This window comes from Ictalurus punctatus, chromosome 15, assembly GCF_001660625.3.
Source record: "Ictalurus punctatus breed USDA103 chromosome 15, Coco_2.0, whole genome shotgun sequence".
NCBI lineage: Eukaryota > Metazoa > Chordata > Actinopteri > Siluriformes > Ictaluridae > Ictalurus > Ictalurus punctatus.
The window spans coordinates 8486181-8512500 of NC_030430.2; the positions used below are offsets into that span (position 1 = coordinate 8486181).

Consider the following 26320-nt stretch of genomic DNA (forward strand, 5'->3'; position numbering starts at 1 on the left):
TTTTTTTTGTCAAACGACGTGATGTATTACAGAACCCTTACGTACAATGAACTACATTTCCAATTAAAAACGATGAATTTCATTTTGTTGTCGGTATGTTTTCTCAGCTCGATAGCGCTTCTAGTATGTTTGGGTGATACACACTTTCCTTATCGCCCTCATAATTATTAATTAGTCTTAAACGTACAACTCAAACGCCACCATTCCGTCCACCAACCACACAGTTCATCCGTATAATTATTGATTTTAGTCTTTCTGTCACGGTGCACGAAGTATTGGCACCCCTGCTTCCACCACCACCACCCATCCCACATCAAATCAGTGAAAACGGAGCACCATATAGATACATCTAGTATATAAAAGATTCTGAAAACTTCTGTTTTCGGTTCCACTTTATCTTTAAAGTGTCTTAACTTCATATACTTTAGGTATAGGTCAGGTAGAGCGGTGTAGAACACTTTTAAAACCCAGTTTTTCTGTTAACACTAGATGGCGCCAAAAACTTACATTACAGAATGGCTAATTCTTGTTACAGTATGGTACTGATCAGTGCTAAGGCATTAATTATAGTATAATATACTGTAATTCAAATATGTATCATAACTTTATTTGCCATAAGAAAAATAGCATTAGGTGTATTCGTAAAAAAAAAAGAAAAAAAAGTCAGTTTCACTTTAGCAAACAAACAACTAGCCAGTGCTGCCACATTTTCTCTCTCAAGTTTGCTAACGGGAAAATCTGTGGCATCATCCAATCTTCTGACTGTGTTCTAATATTGTCTTTTTTATCTTAATTTTGTTTCAATAAGACACCGTATTGCTCTAGATGTTGAATCAGACTTTAGAAACCACAAATTTTCTACTTCAAGGGTTTTTGCTCGTAAAATCCATTCTACAAAAGTTTTCCACAAACATATTTTCTTTCTAAGCTTACAAAGTGTATCATGAAGAGAACATGAAGTGTGTGCATTTAAGTCTATATTAACGCAGAAAACTGTGGAAGTGTCAAAAGTTTGTGCCTTAAAGTGCATTTAAACTAGATGCTTCTCCAAATCTTTACAGGAACCCTCTTCTTTAATTAAGAAATGGAGCCCACTGAGAGCTGATCTATATTTTAAAAATAAATAAATAATAAAAAGGCATGATGACCACAAACATGTTTGAACGGAACATTTATTTATTGCCTCTGATACATCAGTTTCCTTGAGCAGTTACAACTAGGCAGTCTTATAAAAACAAAGTACAGTACATTTAATTTAAAAGTAAGACTGACCAAATCTATGGCAACACTTATCCTAAAATTTACATCTTAACAAATAAAAAAATAACAATAAAAAATAAAAAAGTGCAAACCAGACGAACAAATGATAAACAGTCCCCAGTGAAACAACATGTACAAATGGGGAAAAAAACAAGAAAAACAAAACATGGAACTTATAAACATACTTCATTCATATTTGTTAGCCAATTTGGAACATTTACACTGATAACAAATGGTTTTTAAATCATTTCATCTTTATCTATTTGTTTCAATATGGCAATATTCTTGCTCAGTGCTCATGGGGAAATAATTAACGGTCATAGTAAACAACTTAAACCAAATTATTGCAAACTACCAACGGTAGATATTTAATAATTATCATTATGTCAGACTTGGACTATCTCGACAGGACGGTAACGAAAGCAAATAAATAAATAAAAATCTGAAATATTCGAACGAGACTCTAAAAGTGTCAACAGAGTGACGAACAATGTGAGTGATGAACCAGTGTTTTTTGGTAACGTAATTTAACTAGTGATTAATCTGCTGTGGTGGTTGACAGTAGTGATTGTGGAAAAATAACTAAACCAGAAAAATCTAAATGAAATATACATCTGATCTTACTGTGAGCAACCTGTGGCTAACCTGGTACTCTCAGAAATTATTAAAATTAGCCTAAAATTATGACTTATTATTTATTAATGACGGTCCTAAATACATTTTTGATGCTTAATGCAGTAGTCATGTCTATAGTTTAAATGGAAATGTATCAAGGAAAAAAAAAACAACAACAAAAAAAACTTTATCCAACCAATGGCAAGCATGGCTAGGCCTCCTTTTTCAGACTATCTAAAATATATCTATGACTTATATACAATATATATTGATTCCTATTGATTCTTAGTAAAATATGTGTATTTTAAATGTATTTTTGGCCTTTGAGAACAAACGGTCATGTAGACATAACCAGTAACAGTGGATATTAAGCTAATTTTCATAATGTAGCAACTGTAGAGACGGCCTGATCAATTAAAAACGGACACTAATTTATCGGATCAATGCGTTAAAATTCTTCAAATACTACCTTATATGTTTTGCAGTGGAATTGTTAGCAAAATGGTTGCTAAGTTATGGCTTGAGAAAGGCAATGCTGGAGTGTTGACAATGGACAGGTCAGAGCACGTATAGAGTAAAAATAAGGGAAAAAATAAAAGTGTAATTGATAAGGGAGCCATGAACCCCAAGCTGAAATCTGACGGAAATTTCTTTAACACTTACAAATCCACTCTCTCAGACTGGGAGACGTTCAGACTGAGACACGGTGCTCAGCCCAATCATGCGAGTTCAAGTCCAGATCAATACCGTGCTAAAAAAGGAATTTAAATAGTATTTTTCTTTGAAACTATACCTATGGCAAAATGGCAAGCTGTGTTTAGTGCATCATGAGTAATTATACGAACGAAAAATATGAAGTGTTATATTTGAGTGATTTTTTTAATATAGTGCATATAGTAAAGGACTTCGATCCACTGAAGCTCTGATGCAAAACGTTTAACCTAATTGCATGTTCATTTTTTTGTCGTAATCCATAAATGTGCTTTACATCATGTAACATTTTCCATATGGTAATTTGTAATTGCCTTTATTTTTGTGCACACTGGCAGTCATGCCTGTTCCTTATGCAAAGCTGCTGGAACCGAGGCACTGGAACTTCTCTCGCAGCGACTGGACAATTTTGGGCTGATTGTGCGCTTGCTGACCGTCATTTGGGTCATTCCAGATGTAGCCGTGCAGAGCTGAATCTGGGCTCGCTGTACAGCCCTTTTCCATGCTATCGCTCTCATCCTCAGAGCGAATTTCGACGTAATCGTCATCGTCATCGCCGTTGTCTTTGAAGTTGGCCAGGTAATTCTGCGTGGCGCTGATTGCGTTCAGATTTGACTGTCTGTTCAGCAGCAACACTTGCTGAGAGTCCCTTAGTGTGAGGTCACATGACTGGGAAAGGTCCGAGGTCGTTTGGGCAGGACACTCAGGAAGGCTGTGTTGCCGAGGCCCGAGACCACGCCCTGCATTCGCAGCCCCCCCTGGACGACTGGTGTGTCCCAGATTACCCATACTCCCACTGTTCTCTTTCTCTTGCTGCTCAGCCAAAGTGGACGAGGACTGACAGCGGCTATAGGGCGGAGTTTTAAAACTGCGCTGACCCAATGTGCTGTAAATGTGTTCAGAGTCATCTATGCTGGCTGGAGTCACACAGGCACTCCAGCGCTGATTGGATGGAGTGCTCTGAGATGGTGGGAGGTTCTTCAACGCAGGGACGGACACTGCAGGGGACAACTTTTGCTGAGGGGTCGAAGAGCACCCTCCGACTTCAGCAGGCCAGGACACAAAGCCAGCAAGTTCGCCATTGCTATATGTGCAGTTCAACCAGTCTGTCTCTGGGAAGGCGCTCTCAGGCAGGGATGGGGAGGAAGCCAGGCCTGCGCGTGAGGAAAATGGGTGAGGTCCTGATACGCTGACTGAAGATTTCAGCACTGGAGGAGTAGTAGGAGGCTCCTTAAACATCACCTGCTCGTATAAATGGGAATACTCAGCTATCCTTGCTCCTGGGAAGAGCCAAGAAGATGCAAGATGCAAAAGAGAGAGAAACAAAAGCAGGTTCAGGGAAAAACAGATAGAAACAATATCTTAAGCCACTGAAGTAAGTGACAAACTAAAATGAAAGCTTTTATTCTAGTTTATTCTTATAGCTTGATCTGTGGGTTAATAAAGACCACAGGACTTAAAAAGTAACTATACAAGCACAGAGGGAGACGAATACCCACAGACATCCTGATAGCTCACCTATAGCTGCTCCGCCTTGCTTCTTCTCTTCCAGAATGGCAGCTAAATCTTTTGCCTTGTTGGTCCTGAGTCTGGCACAGCTGGGCTCGTGGTCCATGCTCTTCATCTTCAACAGCTGATTAGCCTTCTTGATCTTCTGACTGTACTGTCTGGCCATGAGGAAAACTCTGTTTCTACCTTTCTCCCCTAATTCCAGCAGCTGGTCTCCAGCATCTCCAGCCAGGAGAAGTCCAGGGGATGCCAGAGGAAGGAATGAAGGGTCCAGACCACTAAATAGTGCTTGTATCTCAGAGTCTTTCTGTGTAGGGGGGTCCTCATCATCCATGCGGAAGCTTCCACTGCTAAGCCTGGCTAATTTGTTCCGGATGCTCTTGACTGTGCCGGGTGGGGGTTCAGGGCTGGAGACTTGGATTTCAGGAATAGGGCTTGAGACTTGGCTGACAGGGCTAGAGACTTGGGGGAAAGGACAGGAGACCTGTGGCGCTGGGCTGGAGACCTGTGGCGCTGGGCTGGAGACCTGGGGAGCAGGGCTGGAGACCTGGGGAGCAGGGCTGGAGACCTGTGGTGCTGGGCTGGAGACCTGGGGAGCAGGGCTGGAGACCTGGGGAGCAGGGCTGGAGACCTGTGGCGCTGGGCTGGAGACCTGGGGAGCAGGGCTGGAGACCTGTGGCGCTGGGCTGGAGACCTGGGGAGTGGGGCTGGAGACCTGGGGAGCAGGGCTGGAGACCTGTGGCGCGGGGCTGGAGACCTGGGGAGCGGGGCTGGAGACCTGGGGAGCTGGGCTGGAGACCTGGGGAGCTGGGCTGGAGATGTGTGGAACAGAAGGTGTAGCAGGAGGCGTAGATGGAGGTGACTCAGGTTCATCTATCTCAAATGTAGGCTCTCGCACAAGTTTGGGAACACTGAGCACTGGGAATTTGAAAGTTGGAATCGGGTGGAAGGCTGGAGAACTGGGAGATGATGTGCTTTTCTTCACCTTCTTAGCACCATCTGTTTTGACATGAGTGTCACTAGTTTTTCGCCCAGAATTACATTTTTTGCTGGGAGATTGATGCGATTTTCGTGGGGGATTTTGTGTCTTATCTTGGGATTCTTGTGATTTCGGCTGTGATTTGACTACCTTTTTTGGAGAGCTGTGTAATTTATCTGAAGAACTTTCCATTTTACTTTGTGAATCACACACCTTGCGTGGTGATTCTGGTCTATTCACAGGGAATGCAGCAGGTAGCTTGTCTGCTTTCTTCTCATTATCCCGGATGTAGTTTTCCAGGTCATTCCAGATCTCGTCAACTTGCTCCGACATATGATCAGCTACGGGCTGCTCGGAAGGTTTATCCAAAGTTAACGGTATGTCCATATCGGTAATTGAAACAGTGGGAATCTCAGGAAGGGGTCGATTCACTACTTTGGTGTGATCCCCATTTGGTCTTTCAGCCAAAACAACGGTTCCTATGTTCTGGCTAACTGTCGAGTCTGTCTTGGGTGATTGTGTATTATCCTGTTTGGCTGCTTGTTCATTTCTTCTTCCCGTCTCAGTGGCAGAAGGCGGCAGTTCACGGAACACAATGGTGTCATAGACATTTTCCTCTTCTTCTGGTGTCTGCACATCAGTAGATTCAAATGGCACCCCCTCTTGGCATGAGGACCTGTTGCTTTCAGATGAGCTCTCCATTTCAACTGGAGAAACTAAGATTTGCGGAGGTACAATTGGTTTAACCTCTGAAGAGGACTGGTTAACCTCCGTATCCTTCCGAATCAGTCCCATGGCCTGCAGTTCTTCATAGCTAATATTATCGTAAACATTCTCAATATCGTCAAATGTTAGCTGTTCCGCTGACGAAGACCCGGATATCTCGTTACTCGATGACTCCGTATTATTGTGTACTTCCTCTTTGAGGACAGCTCTCTTTGTAGGACTTTGTCGCTCACTTTGTTGCTCTCCAACACTACTTGCCCTGCGTAACACTTTACCCCTGCTGGCTGGGAGGTTTAACTGCGCCGACTGTGTCTGTTCGATATGCCAGCTGCACGGTCGTTGAGGACGATCATCAACTGTGTCATGATCGCTTTCTGCATCGTGCCCACTTGTATCATTCTCAGTGGGCACAAACATCTGATAAATGTCTTCATCGTCATCGATTTGGACAGTCTTTTGACGAGTAGGGAACATGGCTCGACGCACTCTGTGGTCTGCCCATATGTTTGGGACAGAATGTCCACTGCTTGTGCCCAGCAACTGGGAAAAGTCAGCCTGTGTTTCAGGAGGACAGGTCACCTGTAGGATGGGTGTGTGCACTGTCTCCTTCTGCAAAGATTCTTTGGCCGTCTGGGAAAGAAGACCCAGAGATTAATATGGTTTTACCACGGATTAAATTTTTTTGTGAGGTTCTTGGTTGTGTTTATCTCACCTGTAGATCAATATGGTCAAGGCTGCGGTTCTTCCACCTGTCGATGCTGTCCACCGACACCTGGGCATTCAGCCTTTTCCTGCTGCTCTTTCCAGGTACACGTAACTTATCTCCAGAACCCTAAACACCCACAATGTTTTGCACAAGATTAGGACTGGATTCCCAGTAAAACCCCATAAAATGAGGGGAAAAAACATATTCGATCTGATATCAATATCAATCATCCTGCAACAATCATAACATTTTTATGTGAATGAACATGTTACTTGTGGGGTTAATCGGTCCAGAGATCACTTAAGGGGCAAATAATAAACAAGCCATATTTACTGTTTTTGAACAATAAATTTTTAATAAGATTTTGAGGGATGAAGGTTACAGGTCAAAGTATGACTCACCAGTCCACTGTCATCTTCGTCGTCAGCATCCTGTGGATGTAATCTCTCGTCTACGTCACTGTGGTCACCATGGTCACCAGGATCCAGTGACTCCTGTGATTGGCTGACAAGGCTGCGGGATCGACCAATGGTGCCCAGGTGGACTACAGGAGACAGAAGGGTTGCGCCAAAACTGCTTCGCTGTAAGGGATCCAGAAAGAAAAAAATAATAATAATAATGAATCACTTTCCTTGCTTCCTTTTGATAATTTTATTATTATTATACTTTTTGCCAATGGCTTGAGTTTTGTGGTTTTATGCATGTTTCAAAAAAGAGCAAATGTACATACCTTCTGTATATCTGGACTGGATACTGTTAAAAAAAATTTTTTTAATAGAATTCGGTCAATAAACAAGTCAGATGCCAAGACACCATAACTAATGTCAAACATAAGCATTACATTTTTCACCTTTGCAGTCCTACTTACTTGCATGTTTGTTTTTCAGCAGTTTGGACAAGGGTTCTGGGAAAAGAGGCAAAGGATAAAAGTTTTTTTTTAAAAGAGTAAACTCTAAATAGAGTAAATTAAAGTAATGGAAAGAAAGCTGGTTAGTCAGCTTCCTGTTAATCATACCCGTCTTCCTTCGTGCTCTTCTGGGAGAAGGGCCTTCTTTCAGGTTGATTCTGTTCTGGCCCTCAGGGCTACACTGGTCTAGAGGGATTGAAGGTGAACAGACATTTTGAAAAATCCATTCAGCCATCCATCCATCAATTTTATGAACATCCAATTACATATTTGAAAAGTAATGCTGCCGGTACAACTGTGGAATTATTACAACAGTAGGAATATTCAAGGTTATACTTACGCACATCCATGTCCAGAATGGCCTGTTTGGCCTGCATAAAGATATAACATCCAGTTACTTTACATTTCTTCCCATTTTCAGGGTCAAAGTGATTTACTGTTAAAAATACCCATTGGTCTAATGCTAAGATTAGTCTGTAGCCTGGAAACTAGCCCCCGTGATGTGGTTTTGAGGGCATGATGTACTTTTTTTTTTTTTTTTTTTTTTTTTTTTTTTTAAGTTTTAGAGGACATCGTTTACGTCAGGGGACAACTTCATTTAGAAGAGCTTCTTTTGAAGCCCTAAATTTATTTCAGGAATCAGGTCACATCAACTGGGTGAGCAGTGAGAAGTGAAAAGATCTGCACTTAACACTATGTTAAATGACACCTTTGCCCAAATTCTCATCAATTACAGTAACTTTAAGAACTGGTGACTGGAAGGTTAAATCCCAGGGCTGCATGAGAGCACTGACCTTTAACGCTCTCTTTCTCTCACTCTCTCTCTCTGTGTATGTTGTTGAATATAGTTAAATATCGGCAAAAGTAGGAGGTTAAACGTGTTGTAACAGTCAGTAGGCTTTATTTATATACAAGTTATTCATGTAACCATATTAACAACTTAAATAGTATAAAGTACCAAAATACAATTATATTGTTCTTGTACTTAAGTCTTGACTTTTCAATAATCGTTTATTTGTAAAATCATAAAGTATATTTTTAGCATCAGGCAGCTTCAAGTAGAAGTCGATCTGCTGCTGCATACACTTAGTGTTTATCACGGTAGTCTGTATTTGTTTTGTGACAGCTACAGTAGCTATTAGTATTGAGCTTGTGTGTTTGGATAGAGTTATCATCATGCTAGCTAACATTTGAGAAGTCAGGAATAAAGCTGTTGTTAGCCCTAGCAAATGTCTTCCTACGTTCCCTGGCTCCTTGGTGAAAGTGGCACTAATTTACCATCAGGAACTCAAAATTGATACCACACATAAGCACAAACAGTTTCAGATAGAGCTCGTTCTGAAGCTAAAGATCCTGGTTACGTTGCATTCAAGCTGAGCCTAGTGAAAAGAGACCTGGAACCTGAGTTCAAGCAGCAGGATTAACCCCAAAGAGGAATTGTGGCTAATATTAACTTCATAAGTCTGGATCTCAAGGTGATTAGGTACCAGGATGGACAAAACAAAATACACGAAAGTCTGTGTGAGTGTTTAAGTGTGAGTGAGTGAGTGAGTGAGTGTCCTGACCTTGGCCGGGATTTTTGCTGGATGGTTTTCGAGAATGAGCCTCTTCAGGTGCTGGATCCATGTTCGCTTGTCCTGTTGGGACTTGGCCTACAAACAGAAGGTAGATGGTATTTACAAGAACCTTCAGAATAATTTATATTTATTTTGTAAATGCATTAATTAATTAATAAATTAATCAATCATTCATTCAATCAATCAATTAATATTAAAATTGATATATATATGTTGACATACGGGAAATGCACACAGAAATTCAGTGCCAAGACACCATAAAAATAATGGTAAAAATTCTCAGTGACGTTTTAATTATTTATTAATTATACTTTAAATACTATTAAGTAAAATCATGTTTAAAACAATAGTTATGCTTTGCTATGCAAGCACCACTACACACACATACATTATGTGTGTGTGTATATATATATATATATATATATATATATATATATATATATATATATATATATATATATATATATATAAATAATTTAACCAGTTATGATTTTAATACTTAATTAAAAAATGAACACATTATAATTTAATATGAATATTAATTTCTTGTTTAGGGTAACCTGTAAGTAGCTCACTTTTAATCTGTGTGACATAAACTCGAGTATGATTTTGTGTGTTTTTCATAAAATTAATGAAAATTAATGAATCTAGGAGTTGACACAAAAATAACGCCAAACAAAATGGCCCGAAAATGGGACACACACCCAGCGCGTCAATCGAAACCAGATGTTTGTTATAAACTGTGTCTCATTATTTATTATTATTTAATTATACACATTTACTAACAATACAAACTTAAAACCAAGCTCATATATCAGTTTTCTAACGCGACAGATTTCACACTGATGTTTTAAGCTGTCAAGATGAGACATGCAGGTCAGCCGTAACAGAACTGACCTCGGGGTGAGTTTTTATACACACACACGCACACAGAGGCATGTTGGGGCTCCTGTGTAGGGTGTGCTGTGTTACTGGGCCAAAGTTCAGGGAAATGATCCATCCATCCATCAAAACACCTCCCTCAGGCATGACATTCCTGTGTGTGTGTGTGTGTGTGTGTGTGTGTGTGTGTGTGTGTGTGTGTGTGTGTGTGTGTGTGTGTGTGCGTGTATGTATATGTCTACCTGCACTGTGTGCTGTAGTTTGGGGTTCTTATAGTGGAACACACTGAAACTCAACGGCTCCTTAGGAATGACTTCAACCAGCATCAGATTACAGCACTGCAGAGGGATGGAAATAACATGTACCACAGATACAGTCATTCAACATAATAGATATTTAAGTGTGTGTGTGTGCGCGCGTGCGCATGTGTGTGTGTGTTACCAGTATGTGTGCTTTGTAGGCATAGGTTTCTTCTCGTTTCTTGGTGATGAGGAGAAGTTTATCGAAGAGGAAGAGTGTTCTCTCGTTCTTCACCCTCTGGACCCGGAAGGTTCCCTCCAAAACCAGCTCACCGTAACCGATCAGATCAGGACCCTGCCAGTTCGTCAGCAAACTCTGGATCTCCTGATGGAGAGAGAGACAGAGAGAGAAGTAGAGAGAGAGAGATAGAGAGTGAGACAGAGAGAATGAGAGAGAGACAGATAGAGAACGAGACAGAGAGAATGAGAGAGACAGGGAAAGACAGTGAGAGAGAGAGGGAAAGACAGGGGGAGAGAGAGGGAAAGACAGGGGGAGAGAGACAGAGAAAGAGAGAGAGAGAGAGAGAGAGAGAGAGAGAGAGAGAGACACAAGGTGTGTCAACATTTATCACAAATTTTACATCCCCAAGTGTTTTATTCCTTTTATAGCACAGCAAACTTGCCAACAATTAAATCTTTTTATTTATTAATGAAGAAGTAGTCATACTTTTTATCCATTTATAGTTACATTTAACGTTGTGGAACATCACTGAAGCAAATTCCTGTTCTTGTTTACGTTACAACTTCTATAAACCGTCGTTCCCTCACCAGCTTCTCTTTATTCTCTCAAAGTTAAAAAGACACAATGATGTGTGTGTGTACTTCACCTGCAGTCTGACGGTGTTCTCGTGTTTTCTCTTCATGTCGTTGATGTGCCAGGCGACCCTCTGCATGGTGTCGATGGCCTCCTGAACCACGGCATGTCTCTTCGAGTCCTTCTCCAGGTGAGTGGCGATCTCCTACACACACACACACACACACACACACACACACACACACACACACACACACACACACACACGTCATAAACCTAATAGGAATAATAGGACTGAAATCAACAAACACATTATGCTGGTTAAGGTTATGAGAACACTGTTGCTAGGCAACTGGGAAACGGACACTTACTAGCTAAAGATTGAGTTTAGCCATTTAGCTAGGTAGCATGTGATGATTAAATCCTTTATAAAAAGACAGAATGAATTTGGAAATTAGACAGAACCTTTGGGAATATCGGCATTTACCCCAGATATTTTGTTAAATGATAAAAAAAGGGTGCGCAACATAGAAAATTAGCACCAACACTTAGCATCAACCCACTAACCAAATTCCGTCCTCACTGCCACTGTGCCATGGCTCATGAACTTGCAGATAATTTTTAATATTTAAAAAAAATATTTGAACATTTGGGTAACTGTTGAATAAAGCTAGTTATAATAGCTAGCTAGCTAATAGCTAGGTAAAATAAGGGTCGTCACAGGACCGGCTAATCATAAATAGCGAAATAGCTAACTAACTGCCCTGATAGTTAGCTACTACCAGTAAAAAAAAAAATAAAAAAAAAAATACATATAATATCAATTAAGATAAAGAAGACATATTGTAAGGACTTCAGGGAATAGATCATTAAAATTATTAAGTGTGTGTGTGTGTGTCATACATGCAGCAGCAAGTGGTACTTGAGGATCCTCTGTACAGGTTTGAGCAGGAACGAGCCGAGAGGCAGCGAATGTTTCACACACTCCTGACGCTCACGCAGAAACTTCGCCACCGCTTTATTCCTCATACACTCGCTCAGGACGGCTACAGACCTACACACACACACACACACACACACACACAGAGAACGGAGGTCACACCTGAATGTTAAAGGCCTGGTTTTGCAGCATATTGGACAACTTACTGGTGTACTTCACTGACTCAACACACTTCACTCTGTGTGTGTGTGTGTGTGTGTGTGTGTGTGTGTGTGTGTGTGTGTCGTACACACAGGCCCCACATTGTCCCAGTTGGAAATCTGACCTGAGTCACTGTCTTCAGAGCACTTGTGTGTGTGTGTGTGTGTGTGTGTGTGTGTGTGTGTGGGTGTGTGTGTGTTTGAATAGCTTCTTGTCTGGTTCACTCCACACCCTTATACAGCTGGTGACCCCAAGCAGGGTCACACGGCACAGTGTCCAACACACACACCCACACACACCCACCCCCCACATGGAAAGCACTATCTGCCCTCTTCCTCATAAATGAGTTCACAGATGCAGATGAATGGTTAGTGTCTGTGATTGACAGGCAAGAGAGAGTAAGCCCCTCCCACCAAGGGAGCATAGCCATAGTGTATCGTAGAAACGCCTTTGAGAATCTCGATAGGATTGTTCTGTTATGTGGCCCCGCCCTACTGTCACCTCCCCCCATCTGTGATTTGGTCTGAATGCTACTTTAGCGACAAAAGCAGAAAATTATATTTTAACACACAGGTTCATGTTCCATGTATACGAGACAATAGCAGAAGACACCTATACACACAATCACACACCACCAAAGGTCATCAGGAGGTCAGCCACTGCTGTACTCATAACTCTGTGTGTGTGCGTGTGTGTGTGTGTGTAGGGATCATGCCTTACCTTGGATAGTTAGTGCAGTACTGTGTATAAATATGAAATTCTTCACTCTGAAAAACAGAAACAACAGTCATTACTCACACACACACACACACACACACACACACACACACACTCACACACACACACTTCTTTATTCTGGGAAAGCTTTAAGTTTCAAAGGATAGTAAAGAAAGAGGGGGCAAGAGACACTATGAATGAAGGAGAGAGAATTAAGTGTAGAGAAGCGTGTGTGTGTGTGGTTCCATTTCACTTGCTCCACTATTATCATCAAACACTCAGCGAAAAATACAGAGCATCAAGTATCAAAGCTCTCCTCTGTCTGTCTCTGTCTGTATGTCTCTCTCAGCTTGTCTCTGATCCCAAATTTCCCTATCCTGCACACACACACACACACACACACACACACGAAAAGATGTAAATTGAAGAGCACTGATCTCCAAATGCCTGGAAACCACACATCAGCTTCAAACACAACCAGATGTGTGTGTGTGCACCCTCTGTGTAGTTCCCTGTATTTATAGACATGAAGTGTACACAGACAAACACACACACACACACACACACACAGGTCTCTAATTAAAAACTGAAATAATCAGCTGTTTTCCTGATGAACACAAACATTTGTTTAAAATAAGGAACAGCGGTGAGTATGTGTGTGTGCGCTGCTGTGTGCGCGTGAGTTGCTCTGTGTATGTGTTTGTGAGCTTCTGTGTGTGTGTGTGTGTGTGTGTGTGTGAGTATGAGTGTGTGTTTTTGAGTGCAATGCTTCGTGTGTGTGTATGAGTATGAGTGTGTGCGTGCGCGAGTGCGATGCTTCGTGTGTGTGTGTGAGAGAGAGAGAGTATAAGTGTGTGTGTGAGTGCGATGCTTCGTGTGTGTTTGTGAGTGTGCTGCTGTGTGTGTGAGTGAGTATGAGTGTGTGTGTGTTTGCAAGTGCGATGCTTTGTGTGTGTGTGTGAGAGAGAGAGCATACGAATGTGTGTGTGTGTGTGTGTGTGTGTGTGTGTGTGTGTGTGTGTGTGGTTAGAGAGTGAGGTCTTGTTAATCCAGTGAAAGTTCCTGATTCAGCATTTACAGGAAAAGCCCATTTTCTCTTTCTCACACTCAAAAACCCACAAATAAAAAATTATATCTGATATAAATTAAATCATTCATTTGGATTAAGTGGTGAAAATAGTGTGTGTTTATCTTTATAAATAACTGTAGCAGATACAGGCTGAAACAGGCAGAGAGCGACAGAGACAGACAGGCAGAGAAAGAGACAGAGAGAGAGAGAGAGAGAGAGCGAGAGAGAGAGAGAGAGAGAGAGAGAGAGACAGACAGACAGACAGAGAGAGTGAGAGAGAGACAGACAGAGAGAGACAGAGAGAAAACAGAGAGACAGATCTTTACCTTCACTACAAAACACTGAGCGATGGCCACTGGGTCTGCATTACACTTTTCCAAATCATGCAGGAGATCCCTACACGCACACACGCAAAAGATAATATAAAAACTTTCAATTTTATTAAAACTGATTTTCTTTAGACTCATGTACAAATATTGATGAATGTTGACGAATATTGACGAATGCCTGTTGGCTATAAATGATGCACAGCTGATCTGCACTTGCTGACGCCCATAAACCTCAAAGGGTTAAAATGATGCGTGATCGGCAAAAAAAACAACAACAACAAAAAAACAACAACTCAGTGGTAGAAATGGAAGTTATTCTGACTTGCATCTAACAGCACCTGAAACCCAGAAAAACCCGGAGCCGTATTACAGTAAATTAGGCTTGATTGAATGATTTGACATAAGAATGATAAATCTGTATAAATATAAATGCGCCTAAGAATACACTTGTGATTTAAACTTGGGAGTAATGTGTATATAAAAGCGCAGTAACTCATCATGATTTATTTGATTTGAGCCCAATCGATCGAGGTTTATTTTAAATTAGGAAACCATATGGAAACTATATCGAGTGGTGAGACAGGGGGAGAGACATTAATGACATGTTATAAGCAGTAATAACACCCACTCTGTCCATGAATAACAGCTGCACTGTGTGTACTTCAGTACACAACACACATTAACGCCACTGTGCATTGTCTAATACTACTTCCTACTAGTGTGTGTGTGTGTGTGTGTGTGTGTGTGTGTTACCTATTGAAACAGTAAATTTCCCGGATGTTTCCAAACAGCGAATTCCTGTCCTCCAACCCCAACATGGGACGAGACTGATTACTGATACACTCCAAATAATCCTGAGAGATAGAGAGAGAAATGGAAAGAGAGAAAGACAGACAGAAAAAAGAGCAAGAGAAGGAGAGAAGGGGAGAGAGAGATGATAAGGGTTACCAAAAGATATTAAAGCTGTTTACACACATTGTAATACACACACACACACACACACACACACACACACACACTGTCACATATCTATCTTGTCACAGAATTACTGTCTGCTGGGGAGGTGAAGATTATAATCCACAGGTGGTGTATGTATTTGTGTGACTTATTCAGAGGGATGTGGTTCACGCCCTCAGGTGAGCTCGCTCTCTCTCACACACACACACACGGTGAGATAAAGTGTAACTCTTTTCTCCTGCTCTTGTTTTTCTAACCCATTTTCCTCTGAGTTATCACTTTACTCTATCCATCCTGCTCTCCCCCTCTTTCATCCCTCACTCCCTCTCTCCTCAGCAGAGCCATCCATCAACCTCAATCTGTCGGTGTGTGTGTTTGGAGTAAGGGTGTTCCTGTTACAAAACTTTTCTCACTTTAGCAAGTGAGAGAAAGGGGGAGGAAGTACTTCATTTATCCTTCCTGTGGGTCATGACCTGGATATGTGCACTTTACCTCTCTCTCTCTCTCTCTCTCTCTCTCTCTCTCTCTCTCTCTCACACACACACACACACACACACACTCTTAAATCACACTAAGCACACACTCACAGTAAACACTGCAATAGCACAACACACACACGTCTCACCTTGACGATGCTCTGCAGGTCCTGGACATATGTCCTCTCTGTCTCCAGAATCTCCTGCACCACATGGTCCACGTAGGCCACTTTACGTTCCTCATCCTGATTGGCCGGCACAAGTGGCTCCGCCTCCTCCAGCTGACGGGCAGGGATGAGCTCCAGTCGGATTGCCCCAGAGTCTCTGTCCCGCTCGGGGGCGGAGCCCAACACGGTTGAGCAGTGGCTGTCCCGTGATGAGGAGGCGGAGGAGGAGGTGGAGGTGTAGCTGACAGGCCGGTCGTTGCACTGGGCGGAGTCCATGCTGTGGGAGGAGCAGTGTCTGAGGGTGGGGTTTCGGAAGGCCCCTCGGCTTAGCACCGCCCCTTCGAGAACGGGGACCTCCGGGAGTGGAGGTAAGACATCAGGGGAGAACGAGAACTCTTCTGAAACAAACAGAAAGAAAAAAACCCATCAGTCCACTGTGGGCGTGTCCCAAACCACACACCCTATTCACTATATAGTGCACTGTGGGCGTGTCCCAACCACACACCCTATTCACTATATAGTGCACTGTGGGTAGGTCCCAAACCACACACCCTATTCACTATATAGTGCATTGTGGGCATGTCCTAAACCACACACTATCTTTATATACATTTATTATTTGTATATATTTAAAGTGTGTGTGTCTGTGAGTGTGTAAATGAAAGCTCTGTTATGCCCTTGAGGTGCCTCATAGTCTAGACCTTTCTGATTTCTGCAGGCAAATGAGCAGAACATGCGTGTGCGCGCGCACACACACACACACACACACACACACACACACACACACACACACTCGAGGCTGAATGAGAGAGGGTTTAATGTTCGGATTAACAGTGTAATGGAGACGTTTCACTCTGTGAGAAAGAGACCTCTGTGTGTGTGTGTGTGTGTTCAGTATAATCTGCACACATTCAAATAAATAACACACTTCAAAAAATAACACCATTCACCTCAAACACTCTCTTTCTTTCTTTCTCTCTCTCTCTCAGAACACTCACTTATCATTTTATATAGTGTATAATACACACACACACACACACACACACACACACACGTATGGTTGAGCTTCAAAAGCTACATGGGCTTATTCAAACTCATGTAACTGTAAACCCTGCACATTCTAGGTGTATCTGTGTGTGTGTGTGTGTGTGTGTGTGTGTGTGTGTGTGTGTGTAAAAGAGAGAGAGAGAGAGAGATCATGTTCACTCTGATCTTTACAAACCAAACCAATTAGAGCTCTAAGCCTGAGCTTTATTTCTCTGAGTGAGTGTGTGTTCATGTTAAACCTGCTGCAGTCTGTAGTTTACACAGATACAAACCCTAAACACTTATTACACACACACACACACGTAAAAATCAGAAACGTACAAAAAAAAAAAAAAAAACCTCAGCCAATCATGCATTACTGATCTCTTATACAGTGTACAGCGATATTCAACATACAGATTATTGTTAGAAGTGGTTTCCATGGGTACACTCAGCTAGCTAATGTTAACGTGTGAAGGGCTGCGTGTGTATCTTGCTAACTAGCTCAAATTTCGCTACAAGAGCTGACTCCATTTAAAAAGCTTATTTTTAAAAAAAAAAGCTGTTTGTATGTTAGCTAAAAAGCTACCAAGAGACTGCGAGTGAATATCATGTAGCATGCTAGCATTGTTTTTATGTAGCTAACCCGACGTCATTGTCACGGTTAGCACGGCTAGCTAGCTAGCTAGCTAATGTAGCATCTTCTCTTGTGAGAGAATATCACGCAGCACGTAACGTGTTGTAAGCAATGGATACGTTTCCATAACAATAAAGATTTCTATTCATTTACTGGTTCGGTTTCTCATATACAGTGCTGTAAAAAAAGTATTTGCCCGCATCCTGATTTCTTCTGGTTTTGTGTATCTCATACTAAATTGATTCAGAAATTAAAATAAAATCTAAGATAAAACAAAGGCGACCTAAGTAAACACAAAATACAGTTTTTAAATGATGTTATTTACTGAAGCAAAAAAAGTTATCCAATACCAACTGGGCCTGTGCGAAAAATGCATTTGCCCCCGTAGTTACCAATTCCCCAAATCTATGAACCTGCATTGATAAATGGGGTTCAGCTGGACTAGACACAACCAGGCCTGATTACTGCAAACCCTGTTCAATCAAAATCAACACTTAGAGAACTTTTTCAACAGCATGAAGTTGGTTAAAAGGTCCTGCCCAGTAACACACTACACCAAAGTGGAAAGAAATTCCAGAAATGATGAGGAAGGTGGTGATTGAAATATATCAGTCTGGGAAGGGTTACAAAGCTATTTCAAAGGCTCTGGGACCCCAAAGTACCACAATGAGAGCCATTATCACCAAATGGAAAAACTTGGCACAGAGGTGGACCTTCCAAGAAGTGTCCGACCTTCCAAAATTCCTCCAAGAGCACAGTGACGTCTCATCCAGGAAGTCACAAAAGAGCCAAAGGACAACATCAAAGGACCTACAGGCCTCTCTTCTATCAATAAAGATTCATGACTCCACTATCAGAAAGACACTGGGCAAAAATGGCGTCCTTGGAAGAGCGGTGAGGTGAAAACCACTGCTAAGCCAGAACATTAAGGCTCATCTGAATTTTGCCAAAACACACCTTGATAATCCTCAAACCTTTTGGGAGAATGTTCTGTGGACTGTTGAGGTGAAAGTGGAACTGTTTGGAAGACAGGAGTCCCATTACATCTGGTGTAAACCAAACACTGAATTCCACAAAAAGAACATCATACCTGGTACATAAGCATGGTGGAGGAAGTGTGATGGTGTAGGGATGCTTTGCTGCTTCAGGGTCTGGGCAACGTGCAGTAATTGAGGGAAACATGAATTCTGCTTTCTACCAGAAAATCTTACGGCCTTCAGTCCGTAAGTTAAAACTCAAGCGCAACTGGATTGTGCAACGAGACAACGATCCAAAGTATAGGAGTAAGTCCTAGTCCTAGAAACAAGTGGAAGTCTGATCTCCAGTTATCGGAAGAGTTTGGTTGCCGTTATTGCTGCTAAATTCAGCACAAACAGATTTTAAGTTTAAGGGGGCAATTAATTTTTCAAATGGGTGCTAGATGTTGGATAACTTTTTTTGGTTCAATAAAAAAAAGAAAAACTGTAGTGCGTTTACTCAGGTTGCCTTTTTTATGTTGTATTTCTTTGAAGATCTAAAACTAAACTATTTAGTAGGAGATATACACAAACAGAAGAAATCAGGAAAATACTTTTTCACAGCACTGTATACTGCTGAAATCAGATAGTGATCAGATTATCAGTGATACTGAGTGTTATGGGTTGGGATTATACAGCGATTATGAAAGAGTGTGTGTGTGTGTGTGTGTGTGTGTGTGTGTGTGTGCTGCTTTTGACACAGGGATAAAAGGATGAAGGGATAAAAGAAAATGATGCAGCTGCTCTATTTTACCTCTTTGTCTGTTCTTTCACACACACACACACACACACACACACACACACACACTTTAATCTGTTTTTCTGTTTTCTTTATCTCTACTCATTTTCTGTTATTCATTTTTCCCGTATTTAAATCTCTCTCTCGGTTTTTTCAGTTTCATTCTTTTGTTTTTTCTCTTTCTCCTCTTCTTTCTTTCCTCTGTATCTTTTTTATTCATCATGTTTAAGAGTTGTTTTTTTAAAAGGCTCTTTTAAATCTGTAATATTTCCTGCTCCCTCCGTCACTTCCAGCTCGGATGCGCAGTATCTTCTTCCACAACAATAAATTATTTAATTTTAGTGTTAATTATTAATAATTGTATTCAGTCGAGTTATTTTCCCGATGCTTGGCAGCGTGTCGGTGTGTACACTCGCATCCACGACAAACTCAAACCTGCAGAGTGAAGAACAAAAGATGCTTTCTGTCTCTTTCCTTTTGTCTGTCTTTCTCTACAACTACACATTGGTCCATTTTACACATCAAACAAGCCCATATGCAGACAGACAGACACACACACACCTTTTACAGGGGCTTTGTTGAAATTTGTCAGTAACCAGTAAACAGGTGGAGTTGAATAAGATAAGAACTTTTTTTTACACCTTGATCCCGCCCCCTATCTGCAACCATGGAGCCAAAGCTCCGCCTCCAGAACCTACATGTTTCAATAGAGTTAGCATTAGAAAGATCTCTCATGCCATCACTTTCAAGAGCACTCCGAAATTCAAGCCATAAACACGCACAATTCGACCCGGTGATGTAGGGGGATGTTGTCCGGTGCAGTCGCTCCCATGTTTCTCTTTGTAATGAAAAAAAAAAACGTCACGCAAACTCGATCATTTGAACAGATTTTATACAAAACTTCACACAGATTGTGTTAACGTTCCTGTCGAGGAGCGACGTCACTAATCCTGAGTCCAGCTTCCTCCTCTTCATCACCTGTAGTACAGGACTTTAAAGGAAAAGTTCTGCCAGAGTTTATTCAGGGGTTTTCCACATTTCTTTCAAGTTTATTTTGAAGCACAGACTGTTTTGCTTTTAGCTCACACGAGAATGATGTGTCTGAACTGGATGTCTGACTAAGATTGGGCTGACGAGAAACCCGTGTAAACGCAAATAAACCATCCAGATAATAATACACGTCAGTCTCGTAATACACCTGTGTGGAGGTCCTGCCTTAAACCATTATTTTTATCATGTTCTATATATTTCTCCAGGTTATTCGTACTAGTAAGGAATTTAAAAAACTATTATTGCACCTTTAACCTACTTTACCTTCCCAATATGAGAAAAATGGAGAGAGAGGGAGGGAGATAGAGAGAGAGGGAGGAAGTGATAGACAGAGGGAGAGAGAGAGGGAGAGAGAGAGCGCGAGAGAGAGGGGGAGAGAGAGCAAGAGAGAGCGGGAGAGAGATGGAAAGGGAGCAAGAGAGAGAGAGGTGATGAGAATCCTGTGACTTGATCAAAGTCCACCATCGTTAAGGAAGTGTGTTTTATTATCACACACAACGAGAGACTACAAAGACACACAAAATGAATAATATTTACTAAGTACATGTGTTTTAAAGAAACTATGAGCCTAAATGATCAAACTGGATACAAACGGATTTATTCGTAAATCATTACTACGAGTGTTTATACATGAAATTTCTTACTTGTAAAAATCCTGTAAACTCGGACAAGCGTCGGTGTTCTGCTCGAGCTCCTGAGTGTGTGTACATTTACACACATGAACACTAACTCATGTAAACCTTGACTGGATCGACTTCAGATCATATCATATGCATGGATTACTGCACTTACATATATCTGTAATATAGTGTGGAGATTAAACTGTTTATGTTTATGACATTTACAGCGTTTAGCCAACGCCCTTATCCAGAGCCACTCATAGAAGAGCTTTAGAGTCTCGTCCTCATGCTGGTTCACTCGCTCAGGATTTTTTAGATAAAATTTTATATATAAATAAATATATATATATCTCACACACACACACACACACACACACACACACACACACACACACACACATAAATTAAGAGAAATAAAACTAATTATGAAGTCATGACAAAGAAGCCATAGACAAATGCCTCAGCTGATGGAAGATTTACCCCTCGCTTATTATTATTATTGGCATAGAAGTGAATCAAAACTTCCACTTCTGTTTTTCAGACTTTAAACACATCTAGAGAATTCTGTTTAGACTTAAAATAATGTTTAAGTGTGTGACATCATGCGAGTTCACGTTATATTCAGTGTGTGCGTGTGTGTGGATGCAGATGTCCTGTGTAACATCAATAATGTTTAGAGTCTCCAATTGGCAAATTACGTTTTTCCTCGATTTCTTCCTCAGTGGGAGGAGCTAAATTTAGAAGAAAGGCAACCAGGAAATGCAATAAAAATTAACGTTGTGTGTGTGTGTGTGTGTGTTCTCTGATTGTGCGTTAAAACTCAAAATGAGTGTGTGTATCATACATGTATACACAAACACACTCGGCTATTTGAGTTCTCCAGACTCGCACAACAACTTCTGAATACTAAACTGTGTACTAAAAATATCTTTGATAAACATCAAAGTCAGGGCACAACTTTAAACCACACAGACCAAACATTCCTTTTTTAAAAAACAAACAAACAAACAAAAAAAAACACCAACACACACACACACACACACACACACACACACACTCCAGTGATCCGGTGATGTATCTTCTGCAGCAGGCTAAACACACAGACAGGATGATATCATCAAGCTCTCACTCACTCACTCACTCACACACACACACACACACACACACACACACACCCCTAACTCAGCTTTATCTTGATGTCTTATCTTGATGTGCATTTTACACAGAGAAGAAGCTGCATGTCCATAACGAATGGGATTAACACACTCTCTCTCACACACACACACACACACAAAGACATGAGGAGAAACTCCACACCTCTCCCTCTCTCCCTTCCGTCCCCCCCCCCCCCCCCCTCGTTATCTCTCCATCACGCTGTAGAGTGGGACTTGCTCATGTTTCTGTAACGGTTTGTCTCTTGAGTATCAGTTTCCCGAGTTTCGACCCACACTGACTCAGCGCTGCGTTATAACAGCTGTATTACACACAGCAGTACCATATTAATACGAAGCGAACGTGTAGCGTGGTGTTCAGCCATGTCCATCCTACATCACTTCTAACACTGTTTAAACTTTTACATTAGTTTCTGCTGTATTTTCGACCAATCAGACTGTGTGGGCGGACCCAACTGTTCTTTAAACAGCACAGTTCAGCTGTGTAAATGTCAGCACTTTATACCTGTGAATTATTTATTAAAAGGTCTTACAGCCATACTGCTTTGTGCTTCATTCTGCAACGATGAACAAAAAACAGTCGGAATATTTATATAAAACAAACACAAACACGCTGCTAATCAGTGTCTAACGCTAATGGTTAGCCTCACATGAACAGCGAGTGTATTGTGTTGCCTTTAAATATAAAAAAGTTCCACATACTACATGTGTGTTCTAAGGCTTTTAGCAACAACGCTAACTAGTCAGAAGTACCGTAAGTAACCCAAATAGCCTTAATGGTCCAATTACCAACTCTGCTGTTTACGGGGAATAGGAAGTAAATAAACACTAACACGCCCTTAGCACGTTAGCTGTGTGTCCAATCACATCGTTTGTGTTTCACACTGTCCATCAGGTTCAGTGACCGTGGACATGATCGTAGAGAAGGTCGACATTTACCTCAGATGTGTTGATAAATTACTGCGAAAAAACTTTGTTCAATGAACATCACGCTGTAATTACACTTTAAAACCAAACACCGGTAGATAATGAGTATTATAGTAACTGGTTCATAAATATAAGCTTAATTGCTAGCTGACAGCTAACTGGCTAATGATTACATTGTGCAAGCCTGACTGAGGAAACACTGAAGCTAAACACACCTGAGCTTCAGCTAGAGATAATGTTGTTCTTAAGACTAACATACACATAATGCAGTGCATTATGGGTAACATTATAGTTAGCACAATCTAACAGCTAGCTAGCAAAATGATTAGCCTTGACTTTAAGCAGTGTATCATGTTACCTACCAATAATGCTAGAACGCACGCACGCACGCACGCACGCACGCACGCACATCTGTGTGCACGCGCGTGTGAGTTCTAGCATTTTATTTAGCAGCAAGGCTACTAGATGGAAGTACCCTCAGTGGTGCAGATTACTCATAATGCACTGTGCTTGTTAAAGAGAACTGGAAGTAGTGCACACTTCAGAGTTCCAGCTGTAATGCTAACACACCAACTCCTGTCTGGCTCTCTCTCCGTCTCTCTATCTGTCCACCACTCCATTTCCATCAGCTTGTTTTCTCTCGCTGTCTCTCTGTTTTTGTCTCTCTCTCTCTTACTGACCGTCTCTCTCCGTTTCTGTCCATTTCTCTCTTACTGACCATCTCATTTTGAGGGAGTTGTTATTGTCTAAACTGTTCTTATCCCACCATCAGCCCATACACACACACACACACACACACACACACTAAGGGAGACTAATTTATGTCAGTGGGGGTGGGAGGGAGAGAGAGATAGAATAATATACTATCCATCACGGCAAAACGGTCCACTGAAAATAAAGCACACACACACACACACACACACACACACCCTTCATTCTGTTTGACAAGTGCCCACAAAAAACCTGAAAAACACACACACACACACACACACACACACACACACACACACACACACACACACACACACACACGAGTTTATTCAGAACATGCCAAAAGACAGAGTGTGTGCACGCACACATGCAAACACACAAACAGAACTTTATGGGCAGTGATGAAGTAAAATACATAAACACCTACTATTCACACTGGGATCACACAGGGATTGAAAAAGAGGCACACACACACACACACACACACACACACACACAATTTCAACTGAAACAAATCTCGAAACAATAAAAGCAAACAGCAGTATACATTGCGCGTATGTGAGAGAGAGTGTATATATCTCACCCGTTGGCATGATGGTGTGTGCGTGTAGTTTTAAAAGTTTCTCCTCTTTGCATTTCCACTTAGTATTCCAGTGTAGTCTCACTCTCGGTCTAACTAATCCCCCACGAACACGCACACGCGCGCGCACACACACACACACACACACACAGTGAGAACGGAGCGTTCACTCGCACACTCCGTAAATCGAGTTTATTCGTAGCAGCTGCAGCGAACTGACCTCTCTGTCTGTGCGAGAAACATACACTGACACACACACACACACACACACACACACACACACACACACACACACACAACCCCGTAGCTCCACCCCTCCACACTGCAGGCTTCCACAGAACTGCTCTGTCTCTCTGATTTCTTTGAGGTTTTGTTTCCTCTCTCTCTCTCTCTCATTGCTGTCTTTCTGTCAGCTTGCATTCTTCTTTATTCTTTCTTTCTCATAGATGAATAATCCAAGTGGCACATCTTTAGTTCAAGTGTGTGTATGTGTAAAAACTAACAAGTTAGTCAGCTGGTTTCCAGAACCCCCCACTCACTCGCGCACACACCTTAACAGAAGGAAGGTTTTTAATCTCTGATCAATAGCTCAACGTGCCACATAAAGACCCCCCACTGCAGTTCCCACGTGAGTGAGCTCTGTGCTCCGTTTTCATTGTGCTAACACACACACACTTTAAAGCAACTACTTCAGCAAAAGCCACTTTCCTTAATTACTACAGGTTACAGCAAACTAATGTGTAACTACACTACTATAATATAGAGTTATTTCATTCAAAATGAGGAATTATAACCAAGTAACCAGAAACCATTTATAATTTATTTTTATATAAATTATAACTACTTAAAATTACTAATGGCAGTCAGTCCGTACAGGATTTTGTTGTGGGTTTTTTCAAAATTTGCAATGCAAGTTTTTTATGTTTTTTTTTTTTTTTTACAAAAAGCTACTCGAAGCAGCGAAATCGCGATCACACAAAATAGTTGTGCGCGCTCTTTCTCAGTGATGTTTGTCGGTAAATCAGAGCTTTACTCATCTTCGACGCATGTGAATGGAAGATCACTTTGGTTGAACGCATGTCGTGATGACATCACATGACATTTCTCGGCTCAAATCTGCGGAAAATTTGGAAAATTGCACGCTCCTCCGAATATTGCATCCATTTCTGCAAATCACAAAAATTATAAATCCTGGAGGGACGTGAAGGATACTAACTGTATTCCAAAAGTTCTATAAAGCAAATGCTTGTAAAGTTGTTATTAGAGTGAATCTAATAATAAAAGTAACATGCATTATACTAACTTGCACTGTATACTGATCTGAAATGAAAGTTAATATACATTTTTATATTATATTAATTATACAGCCTGAAATCGAAACTAGTTTAAAGTTTTTAATTTAAATCAATTATATGATCTAAAATGAAACTGTTTTATACTTTATTGTACTATATTATAACATTATACTTGTTATCCTAAAAATTACGAAGGAACTTGCAGGGTAACGAAGGAACAGGAACATGCAGGCACGCACACACACACAGGTCAGTGTAACAGTGCATACTCGAAAGAGCTATTCATAACCAGTGACCCAAATTAAACTCACCTCAGGACCACAGCATGCTGACCATCACACACACACACACACACACAGCGAGAGAGAGAGAGAGCAGTTCCAGTTTTGGGAGGTTTAGTAGGGAAACTACTGTTGTTATGGTAACCCCAATGGTTGAGTGTACTAGAAGGGACACAAAGGCTCACCATCAATAACGAGCTAAAGAGAGCAAGAACACCCCTGTCTCTTTCTCTCTTACACACACACCCCTTCACTGTGCAAACACACTCATTTGTACTCACCAATCTAAATGTAGCTGGAATAGAGTAACATCTGCTGTGAATAACCTGTGTGTGTGTGCGTACGCGTGTGTGCACGCGTGTTGCTCGTCCTCTTCAAAGTACGTTTTCAAATTCGTGTGCTCTGGTTAGTTACAGTTATTTATGTGATTGTGGAATAAAAGATCACAATACTGATATCACCATCTCATCGTCCAGCCCTCGCCA

The 26320-nt window shown here is 41.3% G+C and overlaps 1 protein-coding gene across 3 annotated transcripts in view; it reads right to left on the reverse strand.

Moving 5' to 3' along the window:
• Positions 1-1156: 1156 nt before the first annotated feature.
• The window catches only part of LOC108275720 (pleckstrin homology domain-containing family G member 1), a 36580-nt gene continuing 11416 nt past the window's right edge, over positions 1157-26320 (reverse strand). For 2 of the 3 annotated variants that reach the window (XM_017486640.3, XM_053686100.1), the window contains exons 2-18: positions 15764-16179; positions 14935-15035; positions 14179-14248; positions 12787-12833; positions 11829-11979; positions 10999-11130; positions 10314-10496; positions 10115-10210; positions 8979-9065; positions 7754-7784; positions 7522-7599; positions 7375-7410; positions 7237-7259; positions 6908-7087; positions 6513-6632; positions 4105-6430; positions 1157-3866 (exon numbers count right to left, since the gene is read on the reverse strand). In XM_017486640.3, the coding sequence (XP_017342129.2) occupies positions 2938-3866; positions 4105-6430; positions 6513-6632; positions 6908-7087; positions 7237-7259; positions 7375-7410; positions 7522-7599; positions 7754-7784; positions 8979-9065; positions 10115-10210; positions 10314-10496; positions 10999-11130; positions 11829-11979; positions 12787-12833; positions 14179-14248; positions 14935-15035; positions 15764-16057 (4884 nt within the window). In that variant the 5' untranslated portion in view covers positions 16058-16179 and the 3' untranslated portion in view covers positions 1157-2937. Of the gene's footprint in view, positions 3867-4104; positions 6431-6512; positions 6633-6907; positions 7088-7236; positions 7260-7374; positions 7411-7521; positions 7600-7753; positions 7785-8978; positions 9066-10114; positions 10211-10313; positions 10497-10998; positions 11131-11828; positions 11980-12786; positions 12834-14178; positions 14249-14934; positions 15036-15763; positions 16180-24262; positions 24518-26320 lie in introns of those variants that run through there. The other variant, XM_017486639.3, reaches the window with a different exon arrangement.